At 37.1% G+C, this 24,256-nt stretch overlaps 1 protein-coding gene across 2 annotated transcripts in view; it reads left to right on the top strand.

Annotated features, from left to right (window-relative positions):
* The window catches only part of ACVR2A (activin A receptor, type IIA), a 62,145-nt gene that overhangs the window by 16,245 nt on the left and 21,644 nt on the right, over positions 1-24,256 (top strand). The window contains exons 1-4 of one of the 2 annotated variants that reach the window (XM_010005594.1): positions 18,488-18,672; positions 20,911-21,020; positions 22,279-22,415; positions 24,107-24,133. In XM_010005594.1, the coding sequence (XP_010003896.1) occupies positions 20,972-21,020; positions 22,279-22,415; positions 24,107-24,133 (213 nt within the window). In that variant the 5' untranslated portion in view covers positions 18,488-18,672; positions 20,911-20,971. Of the gene's footprint in view, positions 1-18,464; positions 18,673-20,910; positions 21,021-22,278; positions 22,434-24,106; positions 24,134-24,256 lie in introns of those variants that run through there. The other variant, XM_010005593.1, reaches the window with a different exon arrangement.

Raw genomic sequence — 24,256 nt, 5'->3', positions numbered from 1 at the left:
AGATACTTTGTTGTTTTCTGTTCTCTTGGAAGTGTCCTAAGGATTCTAGGCATCAGACTGGAGGATTCAGCCTTTAAGCATTGTTCTCTTTTAAATCAGATTGGGATTTTGAAGTTTATACTATAGATACAAGTCTTTAGCAGGAATTTCTCCATACCATCCACACCAATATACTGCCTCTGTCTGATAACTACAGAATTGCATTCAGGGATGGTTTTGGGGCTGAGTACCTTGAGAACTTTTTTCTTTCTGTTGAGCCTGCTGGCCAGCTGCTTCCAGTGAAGTGATTGATAGAGGTACTTTAAACAGAAAAAGTGGGTCATTAAACTGTAGAACTCACTGTTTCAGAACATGTGGAAATAAAATAATGGTCTCACAGATGGACAAGTTAAGGGAGAATAGTTTGTTCAGAGGTGCTTAAACTTGGTTTGGAAGGAACCTCCAGATATAATAATTCCTGATTACTGAATACTTCTGCCAAAAGCCTTTAGTTTAAACCTATAGTTCATGTTGTCTGATGCTTTGGAAATATTCTCCTTCAGAATGATTTCTGATGAAAGTCAGGCAAACCTACTGGTCTTTCCTGCATATGTTCTTGTACTGAGCTGGCACCTTAATCCCAAAATGCTTTACAACAGTTCATGAAAAGTAACTACTGTTTGAACACATTTATTTTCTCATCTCTTCCAAACGGGAAAAAAAGTTCTAGCTTAGTGTTTGCACTTTTTGTATGTGTCTTTGAGAGGACAACATCACAAAAGTATTCCTTGCACTCCAGATTCCCTTTGGTTTCACCCCTGATCTTGTGTACTCCTGCTGAGAAGGGAGTGGTCCTTCCCCTCCCTAGGACAGGGCTTCACTGCCTGCCCTTCTGCTGGACCCAGCAATTGTGAGGCAGAAGGGTTGAATCAGCAGTTACTGTCTTGTGCAAAGTTCACTTGCCTCCATTTACCATATGTTTTTGAAAAGTTAAATTGTAGCTCATGCTGTAGTTGTGATTCTGAAGTTGTTTCTTTTGCATAGTCCTGAAATAGTATTCTTTAGGACATGGAGGCAGATTCTGAACAGTTATGTTTGTGATGGTGGGTTCATAGGAATTGCTGTGTGGTTAATCTGCCTTTGTAAGCTTGTATTATCAAACCTAGGCAGGGTTAATGTCTGAATTCTCCTCAGACTCTGCATGTTTGAAGCATACAGTGTCAATATATTTGGTATAACTTGCTTTAAACTTGCTTATTCTAGGTGACTAATGGTAGTGGCAGTGAAGACATTGCAAATGACATAGAGTAAGTCAAAGAAAGTATCCTGGGTTCTTTTCTAAGTTCAATGTGTTGAATCATTATCATCAATGTTGCTTGAGTGACATAGATCAAAACTAGTTTGTGTGCAATAATATAGTTTGTGACTTGTATTCCTGATACAAGTATAGATATCTTTTCCCTGGTCGTAAGAATTTCACTTATTAGAACTTTTGGTTCAGAATTCTGGTTTTCTAATCACCTCACATAGTTCATTGACTGTCTGAAAAGATTCTTCATCTATTGTGCAGTGTGAAGCTATTGAGGTGGATATTCAGAGAATTCCTTTGCCAGCTTAGTTGAGACAGAGTTGTCTGGGCTAGTCTTATTTTCTAAAATGCTGTGAAACCAGAAACTCAGGATAATTACTTAGCATTAGCCCATGGTACAGTCCACGAACAGATACTTCTTTGCCTCTTACTTACCTGCCTCCACGTGCAGTGGATGAAATGCTACTTCTAAGGAATCCTGGGAGAAACTGAAGTTATTGGAGGCAACCATGTAATTTATACCATGACTTAAGATATAGATTGGGAAGTTCTGGGGAATATATGCTTATTAGAAGGTGGTTTTAATAGATAGAATTATACCTTAAGCTGCTTCTTAGTAATCTTTTGTGCAGTAAAACTGGAAAATTGTTGTTTTCCTCTCCTACTGAAACTATCTTGAGATTCTGATAGTTTTTAAGCAGTGTTGTTGAAGACATCTTAGCAGACAAACTCTCACCTTCTCTCTGAGCTAAAGTAGTGGAGTATACCTATGGTGGTCTTTGTCCTCTTGTCTTTGATAGGCGGAAGAGATTGGTACTGTTGCCCCTGGACTGAGGGAGTATGTATGAAAAACATGTTTAAATAACCCTGCTTGAGACTTTTATTGGTGTGGAGCTTGGAGCTGTAATTACCAAATGTAAGGCTGTTGCTTTGTCAAAGTGCAGAGAGAGTTTTTAATGTAGTAACGACATTCCTGTTCTGGCTTTCATTGTGTTCTTGAATAAGAAGAATAAGGTCGAAATCATATCCTAATGTGCCTTCTGGATTTCGGGTCAATAGATGTAATTTTCTTAATTGCTATCTAAATTTAGAGGACAAATTAAGTTTTAATAACAAGTGAAAGCTTTTGTTTGTGTTGTTCTATCACATACATCCTTGGACTTCTGGATTTCTTCCTTGTACTCATAGCTTGATGAGCTGTATCAAAACCTGAGTTGTCTTTATGTAGCCACAGTGTTAGTTCTCCTTTGACAGGACAAGAGTAAATGGATTTGGGTTGTGCGAGGGGAGACAGACTGAATATTATAAGAAATTTCTTCAGTGAAATTTTGCTAAACACTGGAATGTGGGAGGTGATTGAATCGCCATGAAGGTGTTTAAAAGATGTGGTGCTGAGGGACCTGGTTTAGGCACTGGACTTTGTAGGGTTAGGTTAATGGTTGGAAGAGTTAGGTTATGGTTAGACTCAGTGATCTTAAAAGTCTTTTCCAGCTAGAATGATTCTGTGATTTGGTGTGATTCTGTGACTCTAGGCTTTGTGGTTAATTCCTTATTCCACAAAAAAACCCCAACAGAGTAGTAATTCTGTCCCGTGAGAGTGAGGCCAGCTTTGCTAGGTGAATTTGTAATGCCAGATGTGTCTCCATGAGATTCTTTTAGTGAACTGTAGTTCTTTTGTGTCATGCTCCTTAAATGGAAGGGGCGTATATGTGAGATGTCTGTAGACTGTTAGAGTTTCCAAATATCAAAGTGTCTTCTGAAGTGAGCTGCAATTCCTGTAGCAGAGAGGTCAGGTAGGTCTGGGGAGAGAGGCCAAAATGATGGCCTTGACCTTGGTCTGGCCAAGGGAGCAGCTCTGTAGGTCACACAGGTAGCTGTGATGGGCTCTTGGGTAGAATTATACCAAATATGCTTGAGTTGATAAATATTTACATAAATACATCACTGTGCAGTTGAACTCTGAAGAAGAGTGAGCTTTTCCTTCTTTTCAGAAACTTTGAAAGGTTAAAATGTTCTTAAGATTTTGGGTGATTGGTATTAATGCTGTAGCCATATATTCATTCTGACATGGATAGTAAAAACTGAAGTTTATATAGCTGTAGTATCATAAAAACTGAATTTTGTTTGCTAGGTATAAACCAAAGTGGTGTGTCTAGTTCTAGTTATTCTACCAAATTTACCTAATTAAATGAAGCGCAGTAAAAACGTTTGCAGGCAAAACCAAATCCCATGTTTTTGAAAACAAAGAGCCAAGCTCAGAGAAAAGTCTCTTCGTGATCTTTCATACTTGAAAACTTCCTAATCAACCTAAATACTTTTCATTTTTTAAAAAAAAAAACTTGTACTATTATAGTGTAATGCATCAGATAAGCAAATTGAACAATTGGCCAGAAAATGGATTGCCTTGTTATGGTCCTGTGAGATGACTCACTTAAATAACAAAATAACCTTGTGCTTTATAGTCCTGTACACTCATTGTGTATGCCAGTCTAATCTACTTTTGTTTGATGCTTTTTGCCACCAGCCTGAAGCCCTGGCAGCTTTGCAGAAATCTCCTGCTAGCTGTCTTTTCCTGAGGAAGTGATGGACTTAGACCATAGTATATTAGGGGTATTTTGCAGAGTGTTCTGTTTTCCACAAAGGAATAAAAAAAAAGTGCCCAATATCATTTTGTTAAACTGCAGCTTTTAGGAGGTTAAAGATAGCACTAAAAAAAAATAAAATCTGTTGTCAGTAGGACCAAAGATAGGTAATTCTTTAAGTAGATCAGAGGCAAATGTACTACAGCACTACAGAAATACTGCAGAGCTTTAGGGTGCTGCTGCTCCTACATGTGCAGGAGGAGTAAAACACAGGTTCTCACCATATTCACTTCCATGAAATGCTGACAGCTTTAGTCTGAGATTATATTACTGTAGCATTGGGGGAGGTTATTGCTGAGAAGTGTCTGTTTTGAAGCTTTGACTTTAAAAGTGAAGTTGACAAATTGGGAAAGGATTCAGAAAAAAATAATCATCTTTTTGTCTACAAATCTTGTGGTATTGAGGGGCTAAGAAATCTCAGTCCCATTGAAGAAACAGTACATTGACTGTCAATTCTCCAGTCAATTCTGTCAATTCTCCAATTCTCAATTCCACAATGTGAAGGGATTTCTGACCTCAAAGGTGTTAGAAAGTATGAACATTAAAAATCCATATATTCAGTGAATCCTGATGAAGGTGAGATTACAGAGGGTGTCCTTTTTTAACTGAGAAACTTAAAACTGAAATGTTGAATAAGAATCAAACTTTGAGTTGGCTGCTGTATTTCATTAGATGTCCTGTGGGGTGTGGATTGTTTATGTCCTCAAGTTATTTCCAAAGTTAGTTTAAGAAAACTGTGTATAGAACATCTCTTTATTGCTGCCTGCTAAGTTACAGTCTTAAATTCAGAAGGGCAAATCAGAACTTGATTCAGTATTTAGTCAATTGTCATTTTATACCAGCAGTGCAAAAATAATCATATTGCTGTTCAGTAACTTTTCTTAAAAGGGTTTCTGTCCTGTATATCCCCAAATCCTTTATCCAGGGAACTATGCAAGTGTATGTGAAATATGCTAAGGTAATTTTGAAGTAAATATACCAGCTTTGTAATCAGTGATAAATATCTAATTTAAAGATAATTAAAAATGCTTGTCATATATAAGCATATGATTTTTAAGTAAAAGTTGTTTCTGCTTGCTTAGGAGGTGATAAGATTGTGGACTAAATGTGATTAATGTTCTTTGCAGATGTTGCTTTATATGCTTAGGCTTTCAGAAGTAAAGCAGTCTAGACTGTCTGTCTGCATTCTCCTACAGCTTTCATCTTGATTAAAACTGGTTATATTACATTCATCATCTTCCTTTCTTGAATGCCAGAAAGTATCTTAACTGGTTTTTTGTATGTATATATGTTTATATATAAAGATACCAAGAATCTCCTTTGAGTACTGTAAAAATTACACATTTGAATTAGTTCAGCAAGTAGCAAAAATCAGTATTTTGTGTCTTGAAAGGCTTAAAACTATTGCTTAGCTTATTTCAGATACAGCAGATGTTATTCAGAATGTTAAATTCATAGGGAGGGGATCAGGTTAACTTTTTTCCCTGCTGTTGGATATACATCTAAAGATGGGTGGTGGCTTCTTTGATGTTCTTGCTGCAGTCATGTGTATTTCTAGTCTGGTCTGATATTAGTGATCTGTTAATATTTGTTTCATTCTGCTAAACTAAGATTCTTTTTCCTGACCTCCACTGTAGCGACTCGTGGTGATAGAACAGGACTGTTGCACACTGAGAAAAAGGGTCAAACACAGCAGTGGCAAACCAAGTAACCAAGTAGAAGAAAACTGTTTGGTGGGTGTGTGCCCACTACATATGGCAGAGCAAAAGATCTGACAGCAGTGAGTTGCTCTGATCTTTGTCTTGGTATTAGATCTTCCGCTGCTTTGGGAGATGATCACTTCTGCACACTAAGTACAAGTAGAGTGATTTTTCAAGATGAGAATCTGGAATAATCAGATTTTCTTTAATTTGCTTATTTATCAACTGAAGATTGTATGTGACTGATTGAGAACTTGATATATTCTGTGGGAAAGTTTGAAGCAAAGGGAATCCTTTTGTTGTTAATAAAGTATTTGATGCCAGTCAGTAAAACATTGAAAAACATGGAAAATATTGAAGTAGATTTCGTTTATTTTCTATTATAACTTTTGTTGTTGCCTCCACTGAGTGCTTTGTGTAAGTCTGTTGGTTAGAGTTGTTTATGAAATGTTTGTAGCTTGTATACCACAGTGGTGTCTTAAATCCAAGTTTGGGAACATGACTCCATGTACTTATCAAGTATACAAAAAGGATGGAGAAGTAACAAGAGAATTTAAATAATACTTAGCTCTCATAAAACACTTGTAAATCCATTATAGAAGGCAACAAGTTCTGTATTGTGCTGTCCTTTGCCATTACCCAGTTTTTTCTCCAGCCCTTAACAATGATAAAAAACTGTTTTGGTTTTGTTATGTCTTGGTAGTGATGTTTATTGTATTATTTTTCTATTTATTTTTTTCTTTTCTGCAGCAAATATTAATATTTTTATTTTAGAGCATGGTTATCATTATGGAGATCTGTAATCTTCCATGAATGTTGACATAGCTATCAGGGAAAACTAATTAAAATAAAGGATTTGAATACAAGTCTCACACAGGAGATCTGGATTCCCCCTGTTTTAAAATCATCACCCAGTACATACTTGATGTACTGGCTGAACTGGAGTTGCTGTTTTAAATGTAGATACTTCAGTAGTTGAGAACTGTGTATGGCTCTTATATAGACTTGGCTTCCTGAGAGTAATTTCTTAATGAAACTGTAGTAAATTGTCTTAATTCTTCAAATTAGCATATTGAAAAGTTAACACTAGAAATTTTCTACAACATTTTGTAACAAATGGATTTTACAGGCTTTCCAGCAAAATTAAATGAAGCAAAACTGGCTTAATTGAACCATTTATTTTACCATGTCAGATGTGGTCTATACAATCAGGGTATGTAGTATCAAAGTTCAGCTTGATCATGTGTTACTAAACATGTGATTTGCTGAAAACAAAAAAATGCAGTAGCAGTAAGTTTTTTGTGTGGTTTTGAATATTTTCCGTAACAAACACACAGTGAAGCACAGTCCTGTTTACTTCAGTTTCACTAAACTTGTCTATGGTTCTTGGATGATAATTTAATTTGATATAGTAAATGTTAAATGTTCAGACATTTAAAGCCTTTAAAACATGCCTTCAGTATATTCATACTTAGATACAATTCCAGCAGTAATACTGAGTTCTAAGAGGTATTTTGCAGGGTTTATTTTTTTTTAAGTGATTGATTGTAGATTGACATCAAATTTTTGTTATTTGTACGTAACCACAATAATAATGTTTTGGTGTTGATTTGCTTATTTGGATTTTTTCTGAATTATTTTGTGTCGATTCATTATATACATACATATATATGATCTTCCAGATATATTTATTTGTGCATTTTAGCAGGGAGATGATGCACAGATTACTGGAATTGAACTGGCATTCACTCTTGTAAGGGAGAAGAGGGCTAATTCCATACTCTTCTGCATTTTCCAGACTACAGGTGAAATTACAGCAATTCAGAAGCATTTTTTCTGGTGGAAGATGAATAGTAATTTTCATCCACTTTGGAATTTCTTTTGAGAAATCTTGCTGGAGAGATGTATATTTCTTTTGCCATTTTATGAGGGCTGAACTTGAGGAGCATGTGTAGTTATTGTTTTGTATACAAGAAACTGTTGTAGTATTTATTTGGAAGTAGCTCATCTGCCATTGAGTTCTGATGATACTTCCAGATGTCTGGTTGCTTCTCTCCATGCTGAACATCAAACAGTCTTAGAAAAGTAATTTTATTTTTCTTTTTTCTTTTTTTTCCTTAAGAAAATACTAAACATGAAAATATTAAGACTGCTTGTAAGTGCTTGTAGGCAGGTAAGAGAAAGAAAAGCCACAATCTTGGGTTACTTTGTATTGATTTGATTCTCATGTTAGGTCGGTGCTGATTTATTTAAGACAGATGTTGCAGCAGTTGCTGCATTTAACTGGTCTAATGATAATAAATGTGCTGGTTGTTCAGTATGTAGCTTAGTAGTATTTTAAGAGTTTTATTAAAGTACTTTTAAATTATATTATTTTTCAGTTAGTTTTCTTAAAGCTCTGACACAAGTAGAAAGTAATTAGTTAAGTTTTAGTATGTCATGTCCTGGCTTAAATTTTTGTCCTTTTGGTGTTAAAATACTTCCTCTTTGGGTTTGTTTGTTTACTTGTCGGTCTTTCTTTATTGGATGAAATTAATAATATATTTAAAAAAAAAAAAAAGACTAGTGAATAGCAAATCTGCATGAGACTCCACAAAGAGTAAGAAAGAATGGAGTTTCAAAAATACTGAAGTATATTACGAAGTTGCTTTGATCCATTGCTTTTTTATCTTGTTGTAAAACTGAAATGCCTGAAGTTTTTGACAGTTTAGCAGTCAGATATATTAGAATTTCTTCTACATATAGTAATTAGGTAATAATGATTTTTAGTGAAATTCTGTCAGTTCTCAGTTCCTGAGTGTGAGCTCACTCTGATGTGTAGGATCTTTAGGCAGTGGCAAGGTGATGGTGGAGTTAAAAGCAATACTAGTATTTAAATTGGGAGTATGGTGAAAATGTTTGCTTAATGAAGACTGCATAAGATAGTTGGACTCTGGACTTTCCTGATCTTTCTCTAAAAAATAAATCCGGAACTGTGTCTTTCAAATAAAAAAATGTTGTTAGGCTTATTCCATCCCAGATTGTCTTTGTTGAAGGTGATTAGTGTGGTTGGCAAACAGTTGATCTGCCTGTGGTTGTTGTGTTGGGAGCTTGACATGCAGAGATCTGACTTTGGAGCTTAAAAGCAAGAAGAGTATCTGCTTTCCGTGTCAACAGTATTCTTGTCCATAAAAATAGGGGTTGATTCAAGCAATGTGCATGGGAATTTTTACATAATCTCCAGATTTACGGTCTGATAGAGCAAGCAAAATAAGGTAGCCTGAGAGAGGACAAATAGAAAATCTATTTCAAGTGACAGCCACTTGAGCTGGAGGAAGAGAGGCAGTTTTGCTGGGTTTTTTTAGTAAAATCAATAGCAATTTTAGAACATAAAGACAGAAATTTTACAATACTTTCAAGGAAGAAAATGTTTGTCATTTTATGGAAATAGGACTGAACAGTAGAAAGGAAATCAAACAGATAAAGCAAACTTCAAGATTATGCTGATTTTTTTGCTTAAGGAAAAGAGTTCAGCAGTCAAAAACATTAGCATTTTTCTGATGATAGGTATTTACTCAGATGTGTAATGCTGCAGTTTGACATTTATTTAAGTTTAGTGGCTGAAGGAAGGAATTAATTCCACTTGTTTGTGCCAGTTCAGCTGTTTGTGAGGCTGTACAGCAGAGTCTGCTTTTCTGATTGCACTACTACTTAAAAATGTATTTCAAACTGTGGTCTTGCAGCATAACAGATACCATGAGCTACTAATGTGATTTGGCTGTGATGCATGTGATCCTAAAATTCTTCTAAAGGAGTATTTCCTAGGGAACAAAACCAATATTGATACCAGACAAGTCTTTGGAAATGTCTTCAGTATTGAATGGAGTTCTGGCCAACCTGTGAAAGAAAGATGGACTTGGAAAGGCCTACTGTTGTGATGTGGTAGTGAAATGAAAAGGAGAATAAAAATATAAAGAAAACGTAGGATCATTGACTATGTGAAATCAAGACTGGGTCTAAACTTGATGATTCTCTGTAAATATGTTGGAGAGTTAAAAATAAGGGAGGAGTAAAGAAGGGTTTCCAGCTCAGTTGAACGGGTGAACCTTTAAAGTCTTGAACTTCTAAATATTAGATCCTGCTTTTTCCTCGCCACCTTTTGCTGTTTGCCTGCATGTCCAAGGTAATCCCTCTCTTTGTTTACACAAATCTGGAACCAACCTGTCTTTCATACTGTTTAGCTGCCATCTGGACTAGGGCAGCTGTAGCTTGTCTGGATCTGCTGGTCAGTGCGTATGTACTTCTCAGCCCAGCCAGCTTTATACTGCTGGTCAGCTGCTGGCTGAGCCAGGCCACACAAATAGCTTAGCAGTTTCTAAGTTTTCTGGGCTAGTTTTAAGCAAAAGAATACAGCTGATGTTTTGGTTTGTTTGTTTGTTTGTTTTAAAAAAGGTGAAATCTGGTTGTAAGTATGTTGAAGCTAAGATCTTGGTTGTAACCACAGGAAAAAGTTAAGTATGAAGAATTTTAGCCTAATAAGAAGCTTGATCAGCAAATGAAGGATATCTGTGTAGTGTTTTTGCTTGCAGTACCATAGAGTGGGACACAGCACCCACAGGGAAACATGTTTGAGATGTGAGTTTGACAGAATCACGCTGGTCTTGTTGTCTTTCTTAAAAAGTTATATAAGGTCCTGAAAGGCAGAAAAAGAAGTGTGGTTAGGATGCATCATATGGAGGAAACATCAAATATGAAATTAGATGCCTGTCTCATAAATTTCTTGACTATGTTTTTGTTTGACTTGGTGTATGGTTCTGTTTTGGTTTGGTTTTTTTGCAGTCAAACATTTGCATTGAACTTGACTGATTTGGAAGGCAAAAGGTGTAATAATTTTAAGCCTGACATAGCTTCTCTGAGCATATTTTTTGAGAGGTTGGAATATATTTTCCTTGCAGGGAAGAGGAAACATTCCTTATTTCTCATTATATGGGAAATACTGGTGACATGTTGATGTTGATCATATTAAACACAATTCTGGAAGATGCATGAAATAGTACACTAAAAGAGTTGGAGAAAATTTCATTTACTGATCTTGTCTGTCTTACAGTCTAAACAGATAAGGAAATTTTAAGACAAATTCCAGTGAAACTCTTACGTTTTTTAAGTGATTAATATTTTCAAATTTCTCATCTCCATGAGGTTGCAGGAATTTCAAACTTCCATTTTAGAAAGTTCTTAATGTTTCATAATTCACAGTTGGGAAGTTCTTACACAGTTCCTTAGCTCAGAAAACTTCTGGAAATACCACTCTGAAAAAGGATCATTTTTATTAGAAATTCCAGAGAGATTGACAGGCAGGCGGTATTGAGGTAGTGCTCTGAGAAAGGTGGGAAGTGGACAAATTTTATCTCCTGAGCTGCCTTCCACATTGACACTTGGTTAGAGGCTTTGACTGGATGTGCAGGCTCTTGCAATGAAAGGAACCTACATTGAATCTGCTCCTGTCTGTGGTGCAGCAGCTTGTGCCCTGGCAGCAAAGCATGGCAGGATCCCACTTGCTTTGGGACTCAAATCAGATGAACAATTATGACAGGTATCTGAGATCATTGCTGGGAAACTCACTGTCAGGCCTCAGAATAGAAGTTCTGCTGGTTGCCACCACCAAGCATGATAGTCATCCTTCAAAACGATTCATATCTTCCTAGTTTTGATATCCTTGGGTGGTTTATTTAGGCTTTAGGCTGGGAGTATGGCTACCAGTGGAGTGCCTGACTTTGTTAGTTTAAAAATAGCATTCTAGGACTCTGTGGAAATGGTGTTTCTGGTATATGTGCTGTGGGAAAGCATCTCCAGCTGCTTCAGAAGCAGCTGCCTTAGGTGAACATCATCCAGAGACAGTGGCAGATGATGCCGGCAGGGTACAGCAGAACCTCAGTTTTCAAGTTTTTAATTTCAGAAATTGAATTGAGTTTTTGTTTGAGGATTGTCCCTTTCAACTGTGCCTTTTTCTTGCCTCCTTTTTAATCTTGGCTGACTTGAGGCAGCTGTTTCTTTGAGGTCAGCCACTGTGATTATTTTCTATAGGAATTGATATATTTTTTTTTTTATTTGTGTTTGGGGTTTTGTGCTGGGGAGAGGAGTGTAATCCTAATTGGAAACTGTGTGTATGTCGTAAGTGCCTGTTTGATCCTGGTCTCTTTTTTTCTGCCTCTGAATCTTGTAGAATTTAAACTTTCCTGGTAAACATTGAGCTCTGTGTTACTTGTCATCTTTACCATCTTGTAAAACCTTCTCTATTGTGTTAGGGAGGGGATGTTTGACCAGTAACCTTTATAAAAGCTACCAGCATGTATGAGATGAGTGTGGCCCCAAGGCTGTGCATCAAGAAACCAAACAACTTATGAAATCTTTCAAGCTTCTTTCCCCTATAAAATTATTAGACAGTAGATGAGAGAGCTTTACTGTTTAATGCTGCTCACTCCTCACTGTGACAGAAATGGTATATTTGAACTTGAAACATCAGCCTGTGTTTTAGTGTGTTCCCTTGAAGTCAGGAAGTGTGAAAAGCAGCACTTAGCTTAGCTTGAAATTTGTAGTGATTCCTAGGGGATGATAAACTTTATTTCAGAGGTAACCAGCTGATGCTATAGATACCAGTAGTACCATTTCTGGCACCTTATTTCTATCTAAGGAACACAGCTGTCACCTGAGCCCTTTTCTCCATTTTCTGCCATGTGTTTGCTCTGAAATTATTTTGGAAACTTGGACACCAGGGGTCTGCTTTTTTCCCCCCACTTCCTTAAATCCAGTCTTAAGATATTTGGAAGGGCAAGGTAGAAATTCTGTATGAAATCTTTTGGCTTCACCCTTTAAAGATGCTTTCCATGAGTTCTGCCACCAGCATTTCTAAAATCGGAGATCTCTGAATACTGTAGCTCTTTGTTTAAATCAATAAAATGTTTAATAGTCTCTCTCAAATATTCTTTTGGAGAGGTTGTCAGAATGAGTTCACAGCTTTATAGATTCATGGGTTTCTTCAATGTGGCTAATTACTGAAGCTTGCAGAAGGTCAAGTTGGCCACTTTTGCATAGGCAGTCACGAGTTTCTTCTGTCTTGGATGTTCAGCATGTTGTGTTGTCTTAACTTCAGAAGCAGGTGAATGGTTCCATGTATTTGTCCTGTGTAAAATTGGTATTCACACTCATTATAGTTGTTTTAAATAAGAAAAGATAGATATATAATAACAAAGTTATAGTAGCTGACTTGTTATTTTAAATTAGCTTCCATATTGATACCTCTAAATCCAAAAGCCACATTTCTAGTAGAAAAGTGTTTTCTTGTTGCCATTTGTCCAACAAACAAGGGGTTGCAAGGAGTTGTTAACTGTACAGCAGTGAAGTGTATAATTTGCCCCTCTGTCTTTCTCAGTTGTATTTCTTATTTGTAGGTGACACCATCCTCCAGTGTTTCCACCTTCTTTAGGAGCCTGTGTGCTTAAGACAGTGTAGTGCCAGTAGGGTATATACAGTTACACAAAAGATACAAGTTCCAAGTTTACTGTAGGACCCATGTTGAGTTGCAATCTAATTTTTTTTTAATGTTATTTTATGAAGAGAAACAAGCCTTTTAGAACATTGGGTCAATCTTTATGTTTTTCAGGTTAACCTTTTAGCCTTCTAAAAGCTATTAAGTCTTGCAGACTTCTGTGCAAAGGTCCCACTTTGGTGGCATTTCTCCATTCTTCCCCAATCACTTTTTTATTGACTACAGTGCAGGCTTGGCGGAGCATGCTGGAAAGGAGAATGATAATGAGAAACTCTAGTCTGAAAAGATAAGCATCTTCTGTATGAGGCAGGGTGACCACAGTTCAGGTGATTTGTTACTTTACTGGCTTGTTTATCTTCTCCTTGATTCTTGCCTTGCTTAAGTTAATTGCTGTTGTGTTTGGATTTAATGAACGTACTTTGCCTCAGTTTGTACCAAGTACAGTCCTTGTTTCATCTGCAAACATTGAGAACAATGATAATTGGACTAATACTTGTCTAAAGATCAATGAAATACATTTTGGGACATGTTGGAATGGATAAGGAGGACGAATAGGTCTTTTCTGTTGTAACTCAATTTGCTTTATAAGGTTGAAAACAGCCTCTTTATTTTGCTTTTAAGAAACATCCTCTTGGGGGTTATCAGAAAAAATAAAGAATGATAATAACCCACTTCCGGCCTGGGGAAACATCAAAGCTGGGCCTGTTCAGAATATATTTGTAGTCTGTTCTTAAATGTATTTGTGAGTCTAGAAAGTGTGTATGAGGTCACTATGGAATCAAATAGAATAACAAGTACTTGAAAAAGATACCTGGACAATAACTGGAAGTTTTTCAATATTCTATTTCTAGCTATGCCACATTTTCTGTCCTTTGTTTGTTCCCCTAAACATCACGTTACAGTTCAGATCTTGATAGTGAATGGGCTGTTCTGTCTGCTGAGTAAGTTCCAGACCCTGTGGTGCTTCAGGCCGTTCTGCTCAGCTGGTTTATTCTACTAAACTGCTCCATTTCTGTGTGTTTGGGGGTCTTGGTGCTCAGATTGAGTTCGAATTAATCTCAAACATAACACAATTCAAGTAGCCTTTCTACAATAAGGCTAGGTAGCTACCAGGGTGAATTTCACCCTTTCACTCTTTTATATACTATTCTTTCTAGGCAACAGGAAAAGGAGAGAAGCTTTTTTCTATCACATAAGTATTCCTGCCTGTAAATCCTTACCAGTACTGTCCTTAGTGCTTATAATAGAATTAAGTTCAAGTACAGTGTTATGTCAAGTACAGTCTGGGTGGGTTATGCAGCTAGAAAACACAGATGTGATTTCTTTCCAAACTTGGGTGTTGCTGTTAGCATCTCAGAAACCTATGAGATGGAAGTCTGTAGTTCTGTCTGGTGCTAGAATAAGATTGCTATTTTATTTTTAGTTCCTTTCTAGTTAAGGATGTGTTAGGTACACATTGGGAGCACCCATTAGAGCAATCTACATGCACAGACTGGCTTTCAGAAGACCTGTGGGTTTTTTCCACGCTGATGTTTTAGATATCTGGGCCATCAAACTAACCTTTGTAGTCTTTTCACCAGTTTTCATGCCTTCAGCTTACAAAAATGTGCTAGATTTCATAAATCAGTGAGGAGTCACAGATTTATCTTCACTTTTACTGGAGGCCTTTTTGTATTTATGTAGTATCACCAACAAAGTATGCTGCAAAAGCAGTATTTAAGGACAGGGTAGGGGAGGGGGCTCTGTTTTGAAGTCTTATCAGAAAATGAGGGAAAATATCATGAGCACATTTCAGACTTTTTAATTAAAATGCCATGAAACCATTCCCACATTACAGACCAATGTGGCTGTGTTGCTCAGTTTTGAGGTTTAAAGCTAGATGATAAAATCCTAGAAGCTGGCATCACACTTTTTTTTCCCCTCTGAGTGTAATATAGAGGTACATGTAATAGTGAACTCATACTTAATTCAGAATCTGTTTTCAGTAATCCCTTTCTAAGTTAGCCTTGTGTTAGTATACTTCTCAGCTATGCATAGATTTTCTTTTTTACTCCTTTTTAATTAAAAAAAAAATAGATTATTTTTTTTTTCCTCAGTTCATATAATCTTTCTGCTTGAAAAAAAAAATGGTAGCGAGTCTTTCAAATTCTTCCTAAGGTGAGGTTTTCCAGACTGCACATGTGCATGCTAATAAAATTGCTTTCTGTACTGCTAACAATTACAGTGTATCCTGTATTAACAGCAGTTCAGAAGTTCACTAGCAAATGTTGGTTTTCTTTTCTTACTGCAGCTGTTGTGGATGAACACAAATGTATAGTGATACAACAGCACACATACTGCAATATGATAACAGCATATATTGAATGTGATCTCTCTTAACATGCCGAAACTAAACTCTATTATATACTTGAATATTCTTTGCTTTTTTCAATGTGTTTTCCTCTCAGAAGCTTTCAGACTATAGTTCAGTCCATCAGATACTGCTGATGCTTTGCTGATGGCTTCTTTCAGCAGTGACATTTTGCCTTTTGAGATTCAGTATGAGGTTTTCTGAGGCCTGATAATTTCCTGTGAAAACAGTTTGTGAGCATGCAAAATGGGTATAGGAGTTTCATTATAGACACACTCTGCCTAAACTGAGACCCAAATAAATTTGCTTTTATTGTAAATGCCAATTCCCCTTCTCTCCTTCAGAGTTGGATTCCTGTGGTAGGGGTGGCAGAGCTGGTTCTAAGCAGATGCTTCCTTTGTGCAGTGGGCTCAGGTCTGCCTTCTTTGTTGGTTCCCCCTCTCTTGTCTTGCTCCCACTACATTCCTGCTTTTCTACTTCAAAAAGGTTAATCTGAGATTGTCCTGGTATGTCCATACATCAGTTTAATCTGGCTAGTCCTATTGCAAATGTCTGCTCAGCCCCAACAGAAGATATTGTGATTAGTTGCTCCAGTTAGATCCGAAGTCACTGAACCAGCAGTGTGATTGCTGATGAGCTTGATAGGTTAAACTGATTTGGAGCATTAATAAATAAGAAGGCCTGACTATGGCTAAAATATGTATATGGAGAATATTTGTGCAAAGTTTATTATACTGTAGTTTCTCAATTTTATAAATTTTCACTTGTCTATGGTCCTTCAAAGCTAGGCTTGGCAGCAGAAGAAAAGGAATGGCACGTACAAGATAAATCCAGGACTTCTGCTTTATTGCACTGACAGAACCAAATTGTTCAATCTGTTGCCTCATCTGTTTCTTGCCATAGCTGGGAGTTGTAAAGGTCAGGCCATTGCAGCACAAAGAATATAATAGTTAACATGCTGCATCTCGCAGTGTTACCAGCTGGCTAGTGCATGTCTCCCATTGAACATCCAGGCTCTTTCCCAAGAAGCGTAAGCAGCATCGCTGCCTATTTTGGGAATGCGTCAAAGTCAGAAGTTTCTGAAGGTGGCAATGTGGGATGCCCAGGATGGTCAGTGCTGCGCTCTGCTCTGACATCCACTGCTGCACTTCAAGGGAGCTGCAGCAATTCCCAGTATGAAATCAGCCTCGTCACCCCGAGAGGTGCAGCTCTTTGGGTCCCTGTGCAGTCAGGTCTGTTGACTGAGAAAAACAACCTTACTGTCAATTGTGTGTGTTTGAGAAGATGTTATGTGACGGAAGCCTTGACCAATGTACCAGCCACCCTGACCCTCACCTCCTGTTGGGTGGAGTGCCTGGGTGACAAAGACTCCATCCCAGAAAAGACACCAGGGATATAGCTGCTCTGCTTGTAACACTGGTGTAGGAGAATGAGAAGTATATGGGTATCAAAATTATTGTATCTATGAATAAAGGAGGTAGAGAGTGATACAAATAAATATGTATGAAACTGACTGCTAAGGAAGACCTTTTCTGTTTAAATCTGATCTTCAGCACAATGTCTAATATACCTGTCTCTCTTAAATATCAGATGGATGCACAGGCAAAGTAAAAGTGCTTTGTCATCCTCCTGACCCTCCCTCAATTTTGCAGTCCTCTGACTCTAGCTCCTCCATCTCCCTCTCTGATTTTCCATGTTTTTATTTCATGTTAAACAATGAAGCTTGCATGAAGATTAATGACACACTCTTGGCAGTATTTGACAAGATAAAATCAGAAGTAAAAGCCAGTTATTCCTACCTTCCAGTCTTTTTGTTAGAAGTTTTGCATCCTGACAGCCCTTTACCTTTGCACAAACCAGAGTGGTGCTTCATGTCACATTAACTGTTAGCTTTGCTTTGAGGTGCTTCAGCCTGTTAGTATTTGCTGTAGTTTTCTGTAGGTTGTCAGTAGAGAAAATGAAATTCAAAAGTTCAAAAGCTTTTATTTTCAAGAACACTGAGATGACAAAGAAAAAAAAAAAATCACCTGCTCTCAGGGTAGGTTAGCAAGTCTGCTGGTCTGTTCTGGTTCACCAGCATGAGTCATAGAGACCACATCAGTGCTTTGGCTTCCAGACACCACCTGGCTTTTTTTTGTTGATCCCACTGCATATGTCAGGCACCTTCTGTGGGAAGGGAGCCGAACCCCTGGGCCTTCTGAGAGCAGAAGCACTTGCTTATGGACTTATGATAGTCTTTTATATTTTGAGTGGTCAACAAGGTGGGACCAGGCAGCTAGAAGCAAGTGCTGTGCTTGGGGCTTAGGGACCATAGCCTTATACCTCTGGGTCTCAATTCTTGTTGTTCAGTTGACAAATCAGAATGACATGGAAGATACGGTTTTAGCACAGTGTGTCTTACCCTTTGGTGCTTTGTGTGAATAAGCTACGTCACAGACACAAAACTAGGGGAAAAAAATGTTGATGGTTTAAATATTAGTTGATTAATTGGGTTTAGGCTTCTAACATGTACCAACTGCTTTTTTTTTGCTTTTTTTTTTTTTTGGCACGTGTAGCAACATAAGAGACAAAAATGCCTTTTGATAAAGTCTGCTAGCTAAAACTCCTTGTTTGGCTCATGTTATAACTAGATCTTTACTGTTCAGTATTTTAGATTTTCTTTGCTATATTGCTCTTCGGGGAAAAGTATTGCACAAACTTGTTCTTTATGCCTTCAAATCTTGATAAGCTATCCAAGTCACTCTTTGACTTAACAGAAGATCTTTGTTTTATGTTTCAACACTTACTGGGAGTGCTTGTGAACTTTGAATGTTTTCTTTCTTTCTTAAAAAACAAAGAGGGGAGAGGGTATCTTGATGCAAGTAGTGTACGATACTTTAGTACACCCTGGTTTCTACTCTTCTCATGTCTCATCCTTCAGAATGCCCCTTGATTGTGATTTATTTTTCATTCCTGATAGGTGCCATACTTGGCAGATCAGAAACACAGGAGTGTATCTACTACAACGCTAACTGGGAAAAAGATAAAACAAATCGCAGCGGTATTGAACCGTGTTACGGTGATAAAGATAAAAGACGACACTGTTTTGCTACATGGAAGAATATTTCTGGATCAATTGAAATTGTGAAGCAAGGTTGCTGGCTAGATGACATCAATTGTTATGACAGGTGAGTGAGTTTTCTTATCCATTTTCAATTTATTTCTAATTTGAAGCTAATTTGCCTGGCCGTGATTTATACAACCTCCCCTCTGCAAACAGAACTTGAGACAAATTATGATTGTCAGTCTAAATAGTGAGCTGGCTTTCAGAAATGTGTGTATACACGTGGCTTTTTTTGCTCACCTCTGCTTGGGGACCTGACTTGATCTAAATGCTTTGTCTTGTTTGCAGAATAGTATGTTTTACCTGCTCTTATTTACTTGCTATGTATTAAAAATACCGTTCTTTTTTAGCTTTTAGTAATAGATTTTCTTATCATTTGTTATTGCCAAGCAATGCAAAGATAGTGAAACCAGAATGCAAAATTCAATAGTTCACTTTTCCAAAGTCTTTGGAGTAGGAAGTTCAGCACATTGTGCTTTCCTTAAATGTGGAATTATTTTGCTAGTTTATTAAAAAGCTCAGCTCAGTGGCAGCTCTAAGAGACACTGAATATCCTGAAATTCCAGTCATTTTTTTTTTATAACAGATGGTCTAGCAAGTACCCATGAGCAGTAACAGCAGGACTTGGGGGTTGTTAGATATTGGCTGAATAAGGGTCATGACTCTCTTAAGAAATGGTATTATAGTTCTTTAAGTACTAAATTTTAGTTGACCAAAATAGCTTTTGTTTGAAAACGGAGAGAATTAAGAAAATAAATACGTACTAGATATTCATGACAATGTATTTAGGCATTATTTTTAGTGATATTTTAGAAATTTTTTTTTTCTTAAATGTTGAATTAATAGAAGTAATTAGTTTAGTAATTTCTACCAAATAAAGTTCACACACACACCAGGATGTTTTCTCCTTTAATGACAGTTTAAAGCTAAGTGGGTATTAGTTCTGATTTGTCTGTTTCTCAGTGTAGCAGCAAAGCATCTGCAAGCTTGCTTGCACAGCAGGGTTGAAATTCAGCTATGCTGGAAGGCAAAGGATGATTTTAAAGAAATCTTATTTGTTGCTACTAATATCTAGTAACTTTAAGTCACTCAGGATGGGAAGGCACTTCGGGGTTTTTGGTAGGTTGGTTTCTGTTTTTTTTACTCCATTCTTTCTTGTGGCTTTGCAGAAGAAGTGGGGGTATTGCAGTTTCTAAGTGTTTAACTTCTAGGATGGAAACTGAGTTTTTCAATTCAGAAAAAGAAATAGGTTCTGCAGCATAATTGTCCTGCTAGTTCCACACACATCTGTAAGCAGTCTAAAAAACCTTGGTACTATATTCTCCCTTGAACAAGAACACTATATTGCAAGAAGAGATAAAATGGAGGAAGGATGTTAAGGAAATAGTTGAGAACTGAGTAAAAATTCATCTGGCTGTAAGGCCTCATTAACTGTAACTTGTCATAAGAATGCATGCTGCCCTGTTTGTCTGAAGGAGCCATTAAACAAAATCTTATCTCTGGGAGTGAAGAGTAGTTTACTAAACAGGGAGTTACTGTATCATGAACCCTGAACAGCAGATTAAGAACATCAAAGAATAAATGTTTTATGGAAGATACAGTACAGTGTAATTATAATAGCCAGTTCTATAAAATAACCTCATTTTGAAGATGGATCCAAAACTTTTTTGACAGTCTTCAGCTGTATTTAAAATCCTCACCCATTTCTGCAGCATTTTCAAGTTCTATTCTTTCTGCTGGCAAGTTGTCTCCTACGTGGCTCCTGTTTTTCTTTCCTGACTTGAATGGTTGCAGCTTATTTTTTAATAGAACTGCTTTCCTGCGGTTAATTCACTGAGTGAAATAAACCCTATCCCTGGGCATAATGTAGGCAGGGGAAATAATAGTAATCTTACCTTTTTTTCTAAAAGTAAAACATTGAAACTTCTCGTTCCCTCTGGTCTTCTGATGTACCCTTGTACTGTGATTTTATGGTTAAACACTAGTGGTTTGATTTGTTTAAATCTAGATTGTGAACTGTTCTTCACTATTCTTGTCAGCTTTTGCAAGGCATCCTGTTGGTGGTTTTTTTTAACTTTGTAAAATTGAAAGTAGAGGCTGTTTCAGTTTTAATGATGATTAATTACAGTATAAAGTAATGGATGAAATTTTTTTCTTCAGATTTAACTCTTGTTTGGGTAGTATGTTATCCTGGATGATTTACTGAAGTTCACGTAAAATTTAAAGTATGATCATGTTTTCTCTTGAACAAAACCCCTCCAATTTAGGATTCATAAGGGTTTTTTTAAATTATCTTTCCTAGGAGTGATTGCATAGAGAAGAAAGACAGCCCTGAAGTGTTTTTCTGTTGCTGTGAAGGCAACATGTGCAATGAACGCTTCTTCTATTTTCCAGAGATGGAGGTCACCCAACGTAAGTCACCCTGACACACTGATGAAGAACTGCTCAGCAGAGTTCAGAAATACTGAAATACTGTTCACGAGATAAGACTTTTCAAACTGTTCTGGTCAGATTTTCCTGCCAGAAAGTTTCTGATTCCCAGGTGCTCTGCATGCATTCATTTGGAGAGATTAGAAAATAGCCAGTTGGGTTTTTTTTGTTTAGAGAGGTCTCTATACTAGAAGTAATTGCAATTGGTAAAGGGTATTTCAGCTCTTTTCTACGGGTGAGAAGGAGAGATAATCCTTATATGCATACACCAGCCTATGAATGCTCCCCTTTTTTAAACAATACTGTCACTATTTCTTTAATTGGACCTCTGAGTTTCTTTGTAAATTGACACAGTAACCTTTAAACAAGGAGAGAGAATTTCCTCCCAGGTTACGAAGAACATCAGATAGCCAGACTTAACAAATAATTGTTTTAAAAAACAATAACTAAAAGATGATTTGATTATTCTTGCATATCTTCTTCCAGTGAAGGATCTAATCTTTGCTGGAAAACTGAATAATGTTAATAACTAAACTGAAACCAGCAAATGTCTTGTGTACCAAATAGCCAGAGGAAGTTGTTTATGAAATTAAATAACATTTTCTATGAGAGTAAAATAGCCTTTGTTGACCCAGGAGATGTTCTTGTCCTTTTTTTCGTCAGTGACACTTCTAAGGCAGTAATTGACATTCTTCTTCACTCTCATGAAACCTCTTGCCCTGGGGTCTGTGACTGCCCCCTGCACCAGTTGCTTCAGAAGCAGGACTTCTCTGGAGCGTTTTTGGAGGTCCTGTGGAAGTGTCTTCAGCTGGAGAGCTTTAACGTTCAGCAAATCAACTGTGCATAGAAACATTGGCAGATTATTTTTGGCCTGTTCTACTTAATAATGATATCTTACTGTATACATTCCAAAGACTAAAGGTTTGCATTGATTCTTCTTTCATTCATTAGGTGATGGCATTCTTACAATCTTAAAAATAGAAACACATCTGAAACTCTGTAGATAGTCAGAGCTGAGAAGCACAGAAAAGTTAGATATCCTTATGTGTAAATCTGGGGATCTAAATGCTTTCCAAAATGCTGCCTTTATGTGTCTGCTTTTATTAGTGTTCTACTTACTGCACTATTGTTAACCTGTTGTGCTGAGCATAAGAATTTTTAGGAAACCAGGATGCTAGGCATTTCAAGCATTGGATGATTTTTGTTTCTTAAAACCTGTCCTTTTCTTCTTAATCCCCAGCAACTTCCAATCCTGTGACACCGAAGCCACCTCTGTTCAATACCTTGCTTTATTCATTGGTGCCTATAATGGGAATTGCAGTGATTGTGCTCATTTCATTCTGGATGTACAGACATCACAAGCTAGCTTATCCTCCAGTACTTGTCCCAACCCAAGTAAGTCACTGCATTACAATTTTATTCTGTTTTTTAATGGCAAAGACATGTTTGGAATAGGAGAGCAGAGAAAGGAGAGTGCATCGGTCACATGGTGGTCTCTGTTATTGTCCTGGTTTAGAGCTAATGCTTGCTAGCTGCAAAAGTAGAAAATTAAGCTTTACTTAAACAGAATTATCTGTAATTCATCGGTCTTTGAATGTAAGAGCAACTACTTAATGTTTCTACACATCTTTGTGTTTGGAAGGGGAAAAATTGCACACACAACTGCAGCTGGCAAAGAGGCTGTATTGCTGGACAGCTGTGGGAAGGTTTTACTTCTGAGTGGCTACCAGGGACAACCTGTCTGGAAGTTGTGTTGGCTGCACTTGGATACTGGAGTTGAGCTTCATGTAATGCTTAGCTTAAAACAAAAGTAAAGGAGAGACACTAATTCATAACAGCAATTTGCAGTGGTTAGAAAATGGTAACTAGTAGAAGCTTAGGCATTTTTAAAACAGCATGGAAGTGGGATGCAGGTATCGGTCAAAGGAAATGTAAAGAAAACCTTTAGTTGAAGCATAGTTCCAGGGCTTAGCTCAGCTCATTGCCTGCTTCCTCTTACTTGTTTATGTATTTTGTGTTTTATCTTCTCAAATGTTTCAGTTTTAGCAGTGTTTGTGTTTTACTTAGAAAAATATTATGACATTGTGGTCTCCAGATTTGAAATGTTAACTGGCTCTGTTGTATCCAAACAAACCTTTTTTTGGCTGCGTGTGCATAGTTCCTGCAGTTGTCAGACTCCAGCTGAATCTATAGGTGCGATTAGTATTAATACTAGAATTCCTTTTCCTGCAGTTATGTCTGGAAATTCAGCTGAGAATAGAAGACCTTTATGAAAGGAGTTAAGCCAGCAAACTCCTTAGGCTGAAGCAGTGAAGGTTAACAGTGTGTGGTAGTGGAAATGGAGAGAGAAATGATTGGCCCAGGGTCCCCCAACACTTGGGGTTTTGCATGTGGAATTGAACTTGAGCTTCCTAAGTCAGTGCAGTGACCGCTCAGAAGACATTGGCTCTTATACAATGATGATGTGATGATGATTTTTATGATTAAACAAAATTAAATCACTTGTGATTTTGGGTAGAATTGCATTTAGGAAGTATTTACATGTATTTGCTCCATACTGCCAGCCTGTGATATTTTCAGTGCTACTCTTTGACTTTAGGATGTTCCAGGAAGCAGTATTGCCTGTGGTCGATAAATAAAGTTGGTTTGGTTTCACTTTTGTCATAATAGATAAGAAAAATTAGGGGGGAGGCAGTGGGCATATGTTCTTGCCAAATGAAAAGAACATAATTTGGAGGAAAAAAGTATGTTTCTTGTCCTTGCAGAAAATATTGCAGATCCTCAAACTTCATGCAATCTGTTAGCATAATTATTTTGTCCTTCTCGATTTTTGTGTATTTGAGGCTTTACATCAGCCTAGTTGACTTCACTGTAAGATCAAATTCATAACTGCTAGTTGTGTGAATAATTTCAGCATGAAATTTCACTTCTAGGCTTAAATGTGTAATGGATAAACAGAGAAGCAAGCCAAATGTTAAATACGTGTGAGATATTAATAACTTGAATTTTTATATTCTTCCTCTTTTTTATTGCCATTCTTTTCTTGCCTGGTTTATGTTTGGTACAAGAGTGGACACGTCATAAATTTTAATAGGGTAATAACCTGTTTTGTTAATGCTCATATTGTATCTGTTGGGATAAGTATATGTTGATGCCTGAGCTAGTTATGGTGTAACAACATTTTCTTATCTTGTGGTGAATAGGGATTAAGGTTGGAT

This window comes from Chaetura pelagica, unplaced genomic scaffold (genome assembly GCF_000747805.2).
Source record: "Chaetura pelagica isolate M959 unplaced genomic scaffold, ChaPel_1.0 scaffold689, whole genome shotgun sequence".
NCBI lineage: Eukaryota > Metazoa > Chordata > Aves > Apodiformes > Apodidae > Chaetura > Chaetura pelagica.
Note: the sequence above shows the minus strand (reverse complement) of the source record. Positions and strands in the feature narration are given on the sequence as shown.